The sequence below is a fragment of the Onychomys torridus genome, chromosome X (assembly GCF_903995425.1).
Source record: "Onychomys torridus chromosome X, mOncTor1.1, whole genome shotgun sequence".
In the NCBI taxonomy this organism is placed as follows: domain Eukaryota; kingdom Metazoa; phylum Chordata; class Mammalia; order Rodentia; family Cricetidae; genus Onychomys; species Onychomys torridus.
The window spans coordinates 65,807,404-65,824,707 of record NC_050466.1 but is presented as its reverse complement, the minus strand read 5'-3'; the positions used below and the strand labels follow the sequence as shown (position 1 = coordinate 65,824,707).

The 17,304-nt window shown below is 40.6% G+C and overlaps 1 protein-coding gene across 1 annotated transcript in view; it reads left to right on the top strand.

The window, feature by feature from the left end:
- The first annotated feature begins 3,111 nt into the window (after positions 1–3,111).
- The window catches only part of Smpx (small muscle protein X-linked), a 59,700-nt gene continuing 45,507 nt past the window's right edge, over positions 3,112–17,304 (top strand). Inside the window, exons 1-3 of the mRNA XM_036175695.1 lie at positions 3,112–3,137; positions 12,775–12,959; positions 17,075–17,131. Of these exons, the coding sequence (XP_036031588.1) occupies positions 17,093–17,131 (39 nt within the window). The 5' untranslated portion in view covers positions 3,112–3,137; positions 12,775–12,959; positions 17,075–17,092. The remainder of the gene's footprint in view (positions 3,138–12,774; positions 12,960–17,074; positions 17,132–17,304) is intronic.

Below are 17,304 nucleotides of genomic sequence, written 5' to 3'. Positions count from 1 at the left end.
TTAGCATATGTGCCAGATCAGCATATGCTCCAGATTAGCATAATATGGGGGTAGACAGAAGATAACTTCTGCTGGATTTGAGACTGAATCCTTATTCCCTAGTTTCTCATGGAAATATTTTCTTTTTTGTTTTCTAAAAAGGATTTATTTATTTTTATTTTACATGTATGTATATATATATGTAGACCATTTGCATGCCTGGTGCCTAGGGAGGCCAGAAGAAGGCACCAAATCCCCTGGAACCAGAATCATAGACACTTGTGAGCTACTATTTGGGTGCTGGAAACTGAATCTGGGTCCTCTGTGGGTGCAGCAAGTGCACTTTACTGCTAAGTCATCTTGCTAACCCTAAGGAAATTTTTTTTAATTTTTGATTTTGAGACTTTCATGTATGAGTACTATATTAACACAATTTCTACCCTTCCCTCTCCCCCTCTAACTCCTCCTTTGTTCTCACCACTACCTCTCTAATCCATGGCAATTATTGATCTATATCTATCAATAATGTACTATATATAGTATATATGCAGAACACACACATATAATATATTCTGAGGCCATTTAGTGTTGCTTATATGTGTCTGTGTTTAGGGATAACCACTTGGGATTGGATAATCTATCAAGAGGCTCATCCCTGGAGCAGACTGAGTTTCCCTTTCTCAGCAGCCATTGATTGCTCTTCATCCAGGGGTGGGGACTTGTGAAATTTCCCCCACTCAGTTGGCATGTCATCTGGTATTGTCATTATGCAGGTCCCATTAGGCAGCCATATTGTTGAGATTTCATAAGTGCAGCATACCTGTTATAGCTAGAAGACATTATCTCACAGCAGGTATCCTGATCTTCTGGCTCCAGAATCTTTCCTCCATTCTTCCATAGTATTCTCTGAGCCTTAAGTATAAGGGTAGCATTGTAGATGCATAGATTGGGGCTGGGAAACTCATGGTCACTTATTCTCTGCATTTTTGACCAGTTGTGAATCTCTGCAAAAAGAAGTTTCTTTGATGAAGGTTGACTACTACACTTATCTGTGGGTATAAGGCTAAGTATTATAAAATATAGTTAGAAATTATACTGGTTTAGGAAAATGGAGGCAGTCTAGTCTATGACCACACCACCTACAGGTACAGGTAGTTGACTAAGTTTACAGTATCAGGCATGAGTTACTTTTTATTGAGCAGACCTTAAGTTCAATTAGACAGCTGTTGGTTACCCCTAAGATAAAATGCTATAGTGCACCATCGTGAAACAATTACTTATATTTTTGGTTATGAGTCTAGCCTTTAATGGCTGAGCTATCTCTCCAGTCCATGAAGCAATTTCTTGATAAAGCATTTAAACACACAATTTCCCCAAAAGTTCTGCTTTGGGGGAACTCAACTAATGACATGTTCTATTTTTAAATTTAGTTATTAATTTTAATATTTTTGGAGACAAGGTCTGGCTGGAATTGCAGGTGTGCAAGGTGTGCACTGTAGAACCAGTTCCCCAGCAAAGTAGTCCTGTGTCAATGCAACATCCATGAATAAGGCTGTAGGTTCCAACCTCTGCAGAGACTAAGCACTGATGAAAAATCCTTTCAGCTTTTCCCTACTTCCCTCTTGAGACCCTGAGAAAAATGAGGCAGAGCATCAGGTAGTATGTTATTCCTGTTCCTCATCCCTCAACTCTTGGACCATGATTTTAGTCCATGTTGGTTCCACTGCTATGAGTCTATGGTAAGACAGCACATCATGGCAGGGAGTTGCAGAATCCACAGCTCAACTCACAGAGGACTGAATGCAAGAGGAAACAAAGGGTCCAGAGTCCCAGGATCAACTTCAAGGGCATTTTCCAATGATTTAACTTCCTGCCTTTCCTAGGCTCACATCTTTAAGAATCTAATCCTTTCTGTGTTAGGCTGCATCTAGGGGTATCTATCCTTGTGTTACTGTGACATGATATTGTGCTCTACAAATATAATTGTCCCCATTCATAGCTATTCTGGAAAGCATGTGGCCTATAGGCTGCAGGTTAGAATCACCTGCTAGATAAAGTCTTAATTTAACACATGGACCTTTGGAGATAGTCCAGATCCAAACTATAGTAGATCCTCATAAACTTTGCACCATCAGTCTTCCTATTTTAGCTTTTTATCCAAAGAAAACACACCTATTTTTTACCTTTCAGGACTATATTTCATTCCTTCTTCTATGTCTTACTTATTAATGACCTTTCCCATCTTCTTCAATCTGGCTTAAAACAAATTTAATGTTGCTCAGATGTATATAACATACACCTATTCCCTCCCCCGCAATATTAGATAGCTCCAAACACAGTAATAACCCCTCCCTTCTTTCTCGGTTTTCTTAAAATTTATTAAATGCATTTATGTATTGTACATATGTATATGTGTGAATGCATACATGCCATGACACCCATACAGAGGTCAGACGACAATATTGAGAATGAGTTTTATCCTACCATGTAGGTACCAGAAATTGAACCAGGGTTATAAGCCTTGGCTACAAGTGCCCTTACCTATTGATCTATCTTGTTAGCTATCTCCCAGGTTTTTGTTTTTAAGACAGGTCTCAGGGTCTCATGTATCTCTTCAGGCTTGCCTCATATTTACTCTGTAACTGATGATGACCTTAACCTCCTGATTCTCCTCCACAGTCCTTACGTTGTGATTAGAGGTATATCTTATCATGTGTGGCTTATTTATTTATTTCTTCTTAAGACAAGATCTCACTATATAGCCTAAGGTCTCCTCAAATTTGTAATCCTCCTACAACAGCCTCTTGACTATGGCATTGCAAGCAGTCCTCTTATTTTCTTCTTAATCAAGGGTGGCACAAGAGGTGTTTCTACATGTTGCTTCAGTTCTTCAATCATTACACAACCCACAGTGATTGTGTGTGTGTGTGTGCGTGTGTGCGTGTGTGTGTATGTGTGTGTGTGTATGTGTGTGTGTGTGTGTGTGTGTGTGTGTAGGCTAGAAGTCAACCTTGGGTATTGTTCCTCAGGAGCTATTTACCTTTTTTTTTTTGACAGGATCTCTCACAGAACCTAGAGCTTACCAATTTGGCTAGCCTGGCTGGTCAGCAAGCTCCAGGGATATGTCTGGCTCTGCCTCCCCTGCACTGGGATTACAGGTATGTGCTAACCATGCCTGGATTTTTTACATGGGTACTAAGGATCTAACTCAGTTCCTCATGCTTCCTTGGCAACACTTTTCTGATTGTACTATCTTCCCAGCCCGTGGCCTTATTTTCAAACAGCACCCACAATCTATTGACACTTTTATGCTTCTAAGGTTAGCAGTGACATTTTATGTTTTCATTTCTTCAAGGAGATTTAACTCCAACTCAGATTTAGATTTTCCTAGTATATATTAACAATACAGATAACTTTTGTGACCTCAAAATGCATGGGAGTTTTTCACCAACAAAAAGCAAGCAATTGTGAAGTAGATGCCAACTGAGTATCTTCTGGTTAGTTTAGTTCGGACACTGTATATGTGGAGATACATCAGAGCCCATGAGTTGGAGATCCAGTTCCCATGATCCTCACTCCATCTACTTTAGATATCACTCAAAACCCCCAGAATGTTTTTGCCTGTAATTCTGACCATGAGATATGAATCAGAGTCATCACTCCCCATATTTGTTTTCTTTGTTGAATGTTTCACAGATCTCAGGGCAATGTGCTTACTGGCTTTGGGTAAGGCTATTGTAAAGGATACAGATGATGCCAGGCATAGACGGAAGCATGGGAAGAATACAGAGCTTCCATGCCCTCCCTGGAACCTCTACGTGTTGAGCTAGCTGGAAGCACTCCAAACCTTGACCTTTTGAGTTTTTCTGGAGCCTTCACTGCAAATTCATGCTGATAGGAGACTGACAAGGGGAACCAACAAAGCCTGTCTATTCAGGTTCTCCTTGGCCTTTGTAGCAATCCTCCCTCCAGGTTATGGGGCAAGATTGCTCTAGAGAGAACAGAGTCTTCTGATCTAACATGAGACAAGGTAGATCAAAGGAGGTAGGTTTAGTCAGAATCTATGGTCTCTTATCTCAGTGTCCCAGAATAAGAGCATGCTATGTGCCATATCTGATCTCAAGCATGTATGAGGTGAACATTATGGTTACTGCTATCTTCACACCTTCTCCAGTGTACCAGTACCTTGAAGTCTCATGTTCTAAGCTTTAGATCCAAGTTTAAGAGATGCTTATCTTTTCCATTCTACCACATCTAGTCTATCAACAAGAGGGCATCTTTTAAAAAGACCCAATTAGAATAACTGGATTTATGCTGAGGTCTTTGATCCACTTGGACTTAAGTTTTGTGCATGGTGACAGATATGGATCTATTTGCAGCCTTCTACACGTTGACATCCAGTTATGCCACAACCATTTGTTGAAGATGCTTTCATTTTTCCATTGTACATTTTTGGCTTCTTTGTCAAAAATTATATGTTCATAGGTGTGTGGGTTAATGTCAGGGTCTTCAATTCGATTCCATTGGTCCACATGTCGGGTTTTTGTTTTTGTTTTTTTTTTTTTTTTGTTTTTTTGAGACAGGGTTTCTCTGTAGCTTTTTTTGGAGGCTTTCCTCCTGGAACTCACTTTGTAGACCAGGCTGGCCTCGAACTCACAGAGATCCACCTGCCTCTGCCTCCCGAGTGCTGGGATTACAGGCGTGCGCCACCACTGCCCGGCAACACATGTCGGTTTTTATGCCAGTACCAAGCTGTTTTTATTATGGTAGCTCTATAGTAGAGCTTGAGGTCGGGGATCGTGATGCCTCCAGAGGTTATTTTATTATACAGGTTTCTTTTGGCTATCCACTCATAGGAGGATACTAGATGTAAAACAAAGATGACTAGACTGCTACACAACTCCAGGGAGGCTACCTAGAAAACGGGACCCTAGGAAAGACACAAGGATCACCCAATGACAGAGAAATGGATGAGATCTACATGAACAACCTGGACAAGAGTGGGAGAAATGAAGGGCAAGGTTTGAGGGAAGGGAGGCTTGGGGGAGCAGGAGATCCCAGCTGGATCAGGAACAGAAAGGGAGAACAAGGAATGGTAGACCATGATGGATGAGGACCACATGAGAACAGGAGTGGGCAGAGTGCTGGAGAGGTCCCCTGAGGTCCACAGTGATGCATCCTCTGTAGACTGCTGGCAGTGGTCGAGAGAAAGCCTGATCTGACCTAGTCTGGTGATCAGATGGCCAAACACCCTGACGGTCGGGCTGGAACTCTCATCCAGTGACTGATGGAAGTGGATGCAGAGATCCTCAGCTAGGCCCCAGGTGGAGCTCCAGGTGTCCAGTTGTCCAGAAGGAGAAGGGACTGTGGGAGCGTGAATTGTTGAGCCCACGATTGGAAAAAACACAGGGACGAAAGGCCAGAGGAATGGAAGTACATGAATTGTGAACCAAGGGCTGTGGAGCCCCAAGCTGGATCAGGCCCTCTGGTTAAGTGAGACAACTGAATAGCTTGAACTGTTTGGGAGGCATCCAGGCAGTGGGACCAGGACCTGTCCTTAGTACATGAGCTGGCTATTTGGAACCTTGGGCTTACACAGGGACACTTTGCTCAGCCTGGAAGGAGGGTACTGGACCTACCTGTACTGAATCCACCAAGTTTAAATGAATCCCCAGGGGAGTCTTGGCCCTGGAGGAGATGGGAATGGAGGGGAGGGGCTGGGGGGAAGGTGGGTGTGGGGGCGGGAGGGGGAGGACAGAGGAACCCATGGCTGATGTGTAAAATTAAAACACAAATATAATAAAAAAAAAAAAAGGAAAAAAAAGACCCAATTAAGTGTATGGGTGTTTTGCTACATGTGTATCTGTGAATCGCATGGGTGCCTGGTGCCCCCAGTGGCCTGAAAATGGCACCAGATTCCATGAAACTAAAGCCAAAGGTTGCTATGAATTGGCTATGTGCATGCTGGGAATTTAATCTGTGTCCTCTGAAAGAGCAGGCAGTTCTCTTAACCACTGAACCATCACTGCAGCTCTTTTGAGTGTATACCTAGAGGGCATTTTTAACTTCTCTGCTCCTCTTCATCCAGATTATCATCACCTGTAGCCTTTCCAACACTCTCTATTTCCCCCTGCTTTTTCTAGAATGGTGTTTTCTATATGTTAATAGCAGCAACAGTGAACTCATTAAGACTCAAGCCAAGGCAACTCCACTGATTGAAACCTCAAGGCTGTCCCCTCTCCCCATACTTATTCAATATAGTAATATATTGCCAGAGCTGTAAGACAACATAAGGAGATTAAGGGGATACAAATTGGAAAAGAAGAAGTCAAGCTTTCCCTATTTGCAGATGACATGATAATATACATGAGTGTCCCCAAAAATTCAACCAAGGAACTGATACAGCTTATAAACACCTTCAGCAACATAGCAGGATAGAAGATCAACTAAAAAAAAATCAGTAGCCCTCCTATATACAATAGACAAACAGGCTGAGAAGGAAATCAGAGATACATCACCCTTTACAATAGCCACAAATGATATAAAATACCTTGGGGTTACTCTAACTAAGCATGTGAAGGACTTATATGACAAGAACTTTAAGTCCCTGAAAAAAGAAATTGAAGCAGATGTCAGAAAATAGAAAGATCTCCCATGCTCATGGATAGGCAGGAATAACATAGTAAAAATAGCGATCTTACCAAAAGAAATCTACAGATTCAATGCAATCCCCATCAAATTACCAATACAATTCTTCACATATCTGGAAAGAATAATACTCAACTTCATATGGAAAAACAAAAAACAAAATAGCCAAAAGAATCCTGTACAATAAAACAACCTTTGGAGGCATCACAATCCCCGACCTCAAGCTCTACTATAGAGCTACTGTAATAAAAACAGCTTGGTACTGGCATAAAAACCGACATGTGGACCAATGGAATCAAATTGAAGACCCTGACATTAACCCACACACCTATGAACATATAAGTTTTGACAAAGAAGCCAAAAATATACAATGGAAAAAAGAAAGCATCTTCAACAAATGGTGCTGGCATAACTGGATGTCAACGTGTAGAAGGCTGCAAATAGATCCATACCTGTCACTGTGCACAAAACTTAAGTCCAAGTAGATCAAAGACCTCAATATAAATCCAGTTACTCTGAACCTGAGAGAAGAGAAAGTAGGAAGTAGTCTTGAACGCATTGGCACTGGAGATCACTTCCTAAATATAATACCAGTAGCACAGACACTAAGAGAAACAATCAATCAATGGGGCCTGTTGAAATGGGGATTCCCATTGCACTTAAAAACCAGCATCTTTTGCCAAAATGGTCTACAAAAGCCCTGCTAGTCCCTGTCTACCATTTATTACTTCATCTCATGGCAATCTCCCATGTGTTTAGGCTTTGTGTTCTGGGATTATACATTCCCATCACAGGGCTTTGAAGCATATGCTCACCTCTTCCTGGAATGTTGTTTTTCTTGGTCCCTTCTCACCTTTTCAGCTTAACTTCTTATAGAGATGCTTGTCCTACCACCCCTTCCCCTCATTCTCTTCTTCAGATTATATATATATATATATATATATATATATATATATATCTTAAGAGGATTTATAATTCTGGTTTGCTTGCTTAGCTCTCTCTCGCCTTTCCCACAGCAATAAGCTCTGAGGGCAGATAGTGAGCAAACTATTTACTCTTGTGCATTGTTTTCTCCCCTGAAACACTGGGGATGGAAGAATGATGACACTTGGTAGATGTTCAGGATATTCAGCTGGAACTCAAAGACCCTTGTTAAAGCCTCTATCCCTTTAATGTGAACATCAGAGCATTTTCCCATGAGCTCTATAGCAGTTTTTTTTGTCTTCTCTACAAGACTGTGGTGAACAGGCTCATAGAACTAGATCTTGCTCATTTCTAAGTCCTCAACATCTAACACAGTGCCTAGATCACAACAGACAACATTAATACAACTGATGAATGAATGAAATTATTCTTTTGTTAAAAGGTGACTTGGGGTGAGGGAGATGTCTCAATGCTTGTGTGAAGACCTGATGGCTTGTATCCTATTCCTGACTCCACAAAGTAGAAGGAGACCCAACTCCTGAGAGCTGTCCTCTAACTTCTACATGTACACCGTGGCATGTATGCTTGCATACACACACACACACACACACACTCACACACACACACACACACACACACCCCAAAATAAAAAAAATATTAAAAGACAACTTAGTTAAAAGCCCAGGACAACTGAGAGATGATTGCCAGTAATTTCTTTAAGGACAGAAGGTAAGGTAGTGTGTTTTTGGAGATGCAGATCTGAATCCCCTTCTGAGGCAAAATAACTCATTTATTATAGAAGGAGAATATTTTGGGGAAGCAAGCTATTGAACTACAAAGATAAAACAAAAATCCCTTTTTGAAATAGATTTTGGGGAAGGAGATGCTAAAGTGTGTGCAAAACTAAATGAAAAGTAGTAGATTTCCAATTCTACACATTGCTTCTTGCTAAAAGAAAGGTTTCCTCTTTGTGGGTGCTTGTGGAATGAAGCTAAGGTCTAAGGAGACAGATGACATATGGCCACTGAATCATGGCACAGAACCAGGAGCTAAGAAAGATCCAGTTTTCATTTCCTGTTGTGCTTGGCATTTGCTACTCTACTATTTTCCCAAATTAGCAATGGATTTTTGATGAATATTATAATGTCATTTGTGTTTTGACTCAGCTACACTCTAGGAACATGACCATACCTTTCTGTCACTTACGAAAAGGAGTTAATATACAGCATCATATACACAAGCAGAATTCTAAATTAAATTATTACATACTTTAGAAAATTTACTTTTAAAACATTTTTATTGCATTTATTTATTTATTTGGGGTGCATAAGTATAACCATGCACATGTGGAGGTTAGATGACATGTTTGAGGGGTTGATTCATTCCTTCTACCATGTGAGTCTCAAGGATCAAACTTGGGTCATCAGGTTCGACAGCAAGTTCTTTCTTTCTCACTTTTTTTTTCTGAGAGAATTTCTCTGTGTAGTTTTTGGTGCCTATCCTAGATCTCAATCTGTAGCCCAGGCTGGCCTTGAAGTCATAGAGATCCACCTGGCTCTGCCTCCTGAGGGCTGGGATTAAAGGTGTGCTCCACCACTGCCCGGCTGACAGCAAGTTCTTTTACCCACTGACCTATCTTGTTGCATTGGATCTTTTTGAAGATTTATTTGTGTGTGTGTGTGTGTGTGTGTGTGTGTGTGTGTGTGTGTGTGTGTGTATGTGTGCTCTGCTTTGTGCACATGAGTGCAGTACCCATGGAAGCTAGAAAAGGGCACTAGATCTGGAGCTAGAGTTAAAGGTAGTTGTGAGTTGTCCAACATGGGTGCTAGGAAACAAACTTGGATCTTATGCAAGAGCAGTATGAACTCTTAACCTCTTAGCCATCTCTCTAATCCTTTGTGGACCATATGCAAGTTTAGTGTTACTTTTCCTCATAATTAGAAAAGATGTTTTATATAAATATGTTAGTTCTATGACAAATGTGCATACAGAAAAAGTTTGTACTTAGTATTCCACACAGGTGTTTTCAATTTTTACTTGGAAAAGGAAATCAGTATTTATTCTCTGGATCCATTTTTTGTTGCTAAAAGCTCTTCCATATTTTTAATATTCCTTATATTATTATTAGAATTAAAACTATACATTGGGGATGGAAAGATGCCTGGCAGTTAAGACCTCATACAGCTCTTACAAAGGATCTGACTTTGAATTCTGGTACCCTGTCAGGCAGCTCACATCTGTCTGTAACTCCAGCTCTACATGATGTGACACCTTCTTTTGGCTTCCATAGGCATGTAGGTGCACACACACACACACACACACACACACACACACACACACACACACTTAAATAATAAAATAATTCTTCAAACAAAACAAAACGGCAACAACAGCAGCAAAAACAAAAACAAAACCATGTCTTTACTTGAGTTATGTGTGATTCATGTTTGTATATCCTGTGAAGTGTGATTCTAGAATTTTTACAGTGGCTATTTCCCCCTTTGCATTTATTTTAAAAATATGTTTCCACTTCCAAAAATATATACTTGCTTTGTAAGGTGGTACATATCAGATGAGGTGAGATCCTGTGTAGGAAAGTACACTTACAGAAAGCCTTTTAGATGTGTGCATATCTTATCTACATCACTACCATTCTCTCTCTTCGTTGTTAAGGGCATCTTGATTTTATAGGGTATTTGATTTTTGTTATAATTCCTACTTCATTCATCTTCTGCCATTCATTCATTCATTCATTCATTTATTGATTGATCGATCCATTGATTGATTTAATTTACAGGTGTGAGACCCATTCCTGGTTTTGTTTGTTTTAAAGATGTAAGAGGAAGTTGGTTTGGGGAACTGAGGAAGCATTTTCTTTTGTTGGAAGATAAAAGCCTCCTTTCCTATAGCCACTGCTCCTCCTCCTGGTTTGGATGTACATGACAGATCCTGGTTCTTGGAGCTATGGCTGTCATCTTGGGAACTCGAGGATAAAATACTGGCTTGTTCAGAGTGGCAAGGGGAAAGAACTTGAAAGAGCCTGGCTCTTTTGACATCATAGAGTTTCTGACCAAGCCAAGAAATCCCTCTCTTCACATTCCTGGATAGGTGAGATAACAAAATGGCTATTGTTTGAGCCTTTACTAAGCAAGGATGTGTGCTAATCAATGGTGTACTTCCATATGCTTCTGTGGAGGTGTACATGTGAGTGTGGTCCCTTGAGGGGATTTTTGTATACTAGGAAAGAATTTGAGAGTCAGAAGTTAGGAACAGGCCAGGTGTGTGCAACATACCATTCATTCCAGCACCTGGGAGGCAGAGGCAGGCAGATTTCAATGGGTTTGATCCCAACTTGATCTACTTAGTGAGTTTCAGGCCAGCCAGAGCTGCATAATGAGAACTTGTCCAAAAAATATATGTTAGGAAGAACTGACTGAGTTAGTAAAACAAGTCTTCCCTTGCTGTTTTCTACAATGAGCAAAATGTCACTAATTCACAGAGCTTTTGAAAGGACTAAATAAAATGATTTAAATGAAAGCACTTTGCAGCTTAACAAGGGATGTATGGATGTATTGTTCTGTTAGATATCCTACCACTCTTGGACTGTAGTATGTGTGTGTGGGGGTGGGAGAGGTGAAAGTATACAGGTAAAAAGGACTTTGGTGAATTGTATTTTGTGAACAACACTGTGCCCTGCTCCTCTTAAGTAATTTTTACTGAAATATGCTCCAAAGTCTTAATCTGTCCCTTCAATGTCCAGTTCCCCATGACTTACTTCCCATTTTCCATACATTGAATGAGACTCACTGTTTCATTTTCCTATTCCTCATCTTGACTGTCCCCCAGAAATAGACTTATCTTGTATCCTGTTTCCTTGAGCCCCTTCATTAATTATCACTCATCAACCTAGTGTGTGCTGGTGTGTGCCAGGCGCTTCTTGCACAACAGGTGCAGACTTTTATAGGAGCCTTGAACTGACAACAGGAGTGGGAATTTTAAGGGTTATGGAATGAAGTCAAGTAAAGTGTTTGCCTTCTTGGTGTTTCTGAGGGGTCCCAGCTGGGACTGACGCTTAGTTGACAACTACTCACCACTCTACAAGGTTGGACCCTATTGATGTCCTCTGTGCTTGATGACTTCACCCCTGGCTTGGAGTGGGTGGTTGACTCAGAAAATTGAAAGGGGGTGGGTCCTAAGTCTAGCTACTCTGTGGAGTACTTCTACCAAAGGGATTTGGGTTTTTGTTTTGTGTTTTTTTGTTTTATTTTGATTTGCTTTGGTTGTTTTTATTTGGGATTTTTTTTTTTTTGAGTTATGATCTCTCTTCATAGCCCTGGCTGTCCTGGAACTCACTGTGTAGACTAGACTGACCTTGAACTCACAGACATACACCTGCCTCTGACTCCTGAGTGCTGGAACTAAAGGTGCAAGCCACCATGCCCGGCCCAAAAGGAAGCTTATATGAAGTTAATTTCACAGACTGAAGAAGTTCAACAACAAAGCCATGTTCAAAAACAGTGACCATGAGCCTTAGGATTTGAAAAATATTTCTCCAGGTACCTAATCTTGACCCTTGCCAAACCTAAAAGTAGACATTTCCCTTTGTTTTGTTCTCTTCTGTTGTCCCCCTTGTGCCAAGATCTAAGGTCAATGCATCAATAAAAGCAGTAGAGCCAAGTTAGCTAGCAAGGACTCTGAGCTCAGCGACCATGCCAGCCTGTCCATTTTAAACCATGTTTGACCTACAAACTAGGGTGATGTCTTATAGTTTGATGTAATGGTATGCTTTTATTATTTGGTGACTGCTTACTGAGTGCTGATTATTAAATAACTTTAACAGCTCCCAAGCGACCAAGCTTGGGTTTGAGCAATGTCTGTTATCAGCACCCCTGCTTCCCCCAATTTTTAATGAACCTTTTCTCATTTTCTGGCCTCTAGATAATACAGCTAAAGATAGACTTTTCCGACATTTTGAAGTTCACTACACTCCTCAGAAAATGTGAGAGAATGCAGCCAGCCTTCTCAGGAAGATTAGGAGGGCAGTAAGATAACACAGTCACCTCCAGGCTGATATTTGAGCCCTGCTTTCTACACGGTCAAGCCTTTCAGAAGCAGCCAGCCTATGGCTTGTATCAAACTCTATATTTAGGAAGAACAACTGTGAGCTATGACAGGAATTCTCTTTAACACTTAGCCTTAAACCAAGTTCTCCTCTATCCCAAGCCAGGAGCAGCTCCCAGGACCGGAGAGCCAGAGCACTCCAGCTATTTCAGCCACATGAAAAGCACTGGAATTGAGATCCCAGCTCAGAGGACACCGGGAGTTCCTTCTACCCTCTAAAGAGCTTTGTGATTTCTCACCTGGCTGCTTGGGACTGTTCTCAGGCCGTAAACAAATCCAGAGAGCAGGTAAGCAGAAGGACCCAGCTTTGGCTCTCCACTTTCTAGAGGAAATTTCTTTGATCACCGACTTAAAGTGACTACTCATAACTTTGTAGTTTGCTAAGTACTGGGTGTAGCTTCTTTCTCAATTGCCTGCTCACTGGTGGTAACACTAATTGTATAAAGCAAGTGTGTGTGTGTGTGTGTGTGTGTGTGTGTGTGTGTGTTGAACTAAAGGGGTTTTCATTGACAGGAATGTTAAAAAATATCCACAGTCCAGATATGATAACTGTGACCTTGAAGCTCTGCTGGCTAGTGTTACAGTCAGCTGCAGACTGCTAACAGGCTCTAAACTGAGAATTAATCAGAAGTGTGGGCAGAGGAAAGCTGGAACGTTAAGGTTTTTTGTGTGTGTGTGTTTATTTGTCTAAATGAAAACCATTGTGAGAGTGTTAGACAGCTTAAGTTTAGAATCCTTTTCTCCTTTCCTTAAGTGCCAGGCTTGGTCTTAACAACAAACTTGTGTAGACAGAATCATCTTTTTGAGAGCTTTGTTTTGGTCACTGTTTCCCAGCAGGGTAGAGGGCAGCACTCAATGTCCTTCTCTCTATGAACACCAGATTCCAAGGTATGGAACTGCAAAAACTCTTTCTCTTCCCTCCCAGCATAGTGAAGTGGTCAGAGCATCATTCCCCACCTCCTTGGGAATTATTTTTAGCTTCAGGACAGAATATAAATCCCTTTGAGATAGAGCCTTACTCATTTCCTTGACCTTTCAAAAGAACACACAAAGCTCTTCTTTCCAAACAGCGATTGATTTTCCCCCTTAATCTCTTCTTGTGATTAGTGATACTAATGTTGGATGGTTATAGTAAGCTGAAGGGTTTTATTTAGAAGCTAGATATTAGGTGCTGCCCAATCAAAAGCAAATAGGGGTCTATCATCCATGACTCAGCATACAGACCATTAAAATTTCCCACAGACTGCCAGGAAAACTTACCTGTGCTCAGTTGGCAAGCCTTACCAGTTTATTAAAGTCAATATATGCCTTGTCAAACGTGCAGTGTTTCAAATTTTAGCCAGATCCAGGAGACAGACGTAGCAAGTGCATGTTGTAAAGAGTACCTATTTGGATCAGAAGCAGTGGTCCTGAAGTGGGTGGTGGTGGGGTGAGTATAGAAAGCATCGCTTGCTGTTTCCAGCCATGGAAGAAGCACGCAGATGCAGAGGGAAGGTGCACTACACTCTACATCCTGATGGAGGTGAATGCTCGACCAGGGAAACAGCCAGGGAACACTGTCTATTTTTATTCATCACTGTGCTTTGCCCTGATTTCTCTGCAAATAATGAGAACAGCAGGAACTGCTGCTGAACTGATTTATACAAATATTCTGTAGCCTGATGGTGAGAAATGAGAGCAGGAAGAGAACTGACTTTCTGTCCATGTCTCTATTGAAGATGGTCGAAGATGTTAAGAAGAGATTCACATACAAATGAGAATCTAACAAAGCTAGAGAGAAGAGATGAGGTTCATGCATCTGTTAGGCCAGAGTGTCCCAGAAAATACTGTGATCCAGAGGTTAGTGCAAATTGTCAGTGAAACAATAAATCACGGACAAAAACCAATGTAGTATAAGTAAAACCACTCATTCTCTGCTTTTGCATTTCAATTTGCTACTGTAATCACATAAAGGCATTTCCATATCCTCATGATTGAAATTAATATACAGTAACTTAAACAAAAAACAAAACAAACAATGTTGCCAGGTGGTGGTGCATGCCTTTAATCACAGCACTGGAGGCAGAGGCAGGCATTTCTCTGTGAGTTCTAGGCCAGCCTGGACTACAGAGTGAGTTCCAGGACAGCCAGGGCTACACAGAGAAATCCTGTCTCAAAAAATATGTTAATTCAACTCTAGTTGTATTGCACACATAGTGAACACTGTGCTCAGGTCTTTAAAGTCTTATAAGAATTAATTTTGCATTATTTTTCTTAACTTTTGGCAAGTGGAAACGTCAAAAATTAAGCTATTCTAAGCATCTCATTTTGGGATTGAGCTGTGTACCCTAGAATGAATGACAAATTAGAATGTTCTTCATGTCTCTTTGATGCTGAATGGAAGGTAGCACTCCACTTAAAACCAATCAGAAAAAATATATTCTTGATTGTTCAATCTGTTGTTCTTACTTCATTTTCAACTATATTAAAATTGGGTCTTCCTGGACTCTTATTGTGGAAGCAGTACCTATATCCTAGCAAAACACTTAGATGAAACTTTAAAAGTTCTGTTATTTTCATGTACGTAACTCCACAAACTATATAAGATGCAATAATTGTAGATATTTTTAAAATAAATATACAATTATTTATCTTCATAGAATAGAAGCTAAGATCTAAAATAAAAAAAAAAAACCTTGCATTTTTGCCAAAGATCTCTGGTCATTTATTTCTGTGTTGAAGACCAAGCATCAGTTCTTCTCTGTACCTTAAGTCTGCAGATGAGCACAGCACTCAGAAGTTGTTAGCTGTGGCCATTGGCAATACCGCAACAAACATTCACACCACGCTTTAGAGTTCAGAAAGCCTTGCCAGAGGCATTATGTCACTCAAATATTACCATAACCTGTGAGGCAGGGCCATTTTGAGGAACAGAAAACAGACCTAGAAATATTGAATAACATTGCCCAAACTTCAGGTGATTTGTGTGAAATAGTAATACTGCTCCCTGTGTTCATTCAGTCATATGTTAACACATATGCATAGCACTCAGTAGATAGAATTCAGTTAACTTATTTAAGGCTTAGAACAGAGCATGTTTTTAATTCAATGAGTTTGTAACTTTTTACTTGCTCTGGTTGATGTTTAACAGACAGCTATAAAAACAGGTTCATTATTATTCTTTGTTCCCTTAGCTCCAGCAAACCATAGCCTACATCCCTAGATGGGCTTTGGTCCCAGTGCTCAAAGTTAGGTCTCATGTGTTTAAAGAAAGTTGGGGAAGAAAACACTTCTACACTTTGGGGGGTCCAATATGTAGTCATAATTCTACTTGCCTTCTAAGGTAGTTCTACTGAAAGAAGACTATAAATGAAGGCAGAGTTTTTGTTTTTGTTTTTTTTTGTCCCAGTTGCCTGGCCCCAAATAAACACACAAAAGCTTATATTAATTACAGAATGCTTGGTCAACAGCTCAGGTTTAATACTAGCTAGTTTTTACATTTAAATTAACCCATTTCTATTAATCTATGTATTGCCACATAGTCAGTGGCTTTATCAGTCCTCTGGCATCTTGCTTCTTGGGAGGCTTGCTTGCATCTCTCCTGATTCCACTCTTCTTCATTCCAGTCCTCAGTTTGATTTTCCTGCCTAACTTTATCCTATCTTGCTATTGGTCAGCTACCTAAATTTATCGTGCCTTGCTATTGGCCAAACAGCTTTATTATTAACCAATGAGAGTAAATGATATTCACAGCATACAGAAGAAATATACAACATAAGACAGCTCAAGAACTTTCTGGTTTCAGTGTGTCTAGAGCCTAGTCTTGTCGGAGATGGTTGGGTGGGATATATGTGAAGATTAAACAACTCAGCTCTTCAGATAGTCTCCCAAGTCTCTGGGAGAAGAGGTATATGTACAGCTAGAGAGGGTATTCGGAAGTGGAGACATCTTTGGGTATTCTACAGAGAATAGTTGCCCCTGGTGAACTGAGTAGCTGCCCTGGCAACATTGAGTACAGATCAAAAGTTCAGTTTCAAGCCGAGAGCCTCTGAGGCCGAACAAAGGTGTTTTATTCCCACCACCTCTTCAGTTTGCTGCTCTTGGCAGAAGGTCAAGAGGGTAGGGAAAGAGATGATAGGGCCTTTCAAGTTTCTGATCACCTATCATTTGCATCAGGGGCAAGGCATCTCAGTATATCTCCTCTTGAATGATTTATTGAGGTGCTCTAGTGTTCCCTCTCCCAGAGGCATTGGGAAGGAGAGTCTCCACGTAACTACAGAAACTGAGACCGAAAGAATATATGGCCAGTGAAAGGGGTGACTGCCCAGTTGAATCATGAGTTAAAATTCTAATTTATCAAGACCTTGAATCTGAAGGCTGCCACCTCTAACAGTGTCTTATTTGCTTTTGTTTTTTATTTTAGGGATAAGATCTCGTGAATATGTCGAAACAGCCAATTTCCAATGTTAGAGCCATCCAGGTAAGAAGGTATATTTGTGTTTTATCATCAACTCGGTGGCTTCTTAGTAAGTCATACCAACTGCGATTGTTCATCTCTAACTGATTATTAACTTTAAGAAAAAAAGAAAGTTCCTCTTTCTAAGACTTAGGGGGCAGAAGTGAGAAATAAAACTGATAGGATGCAACTGAGAG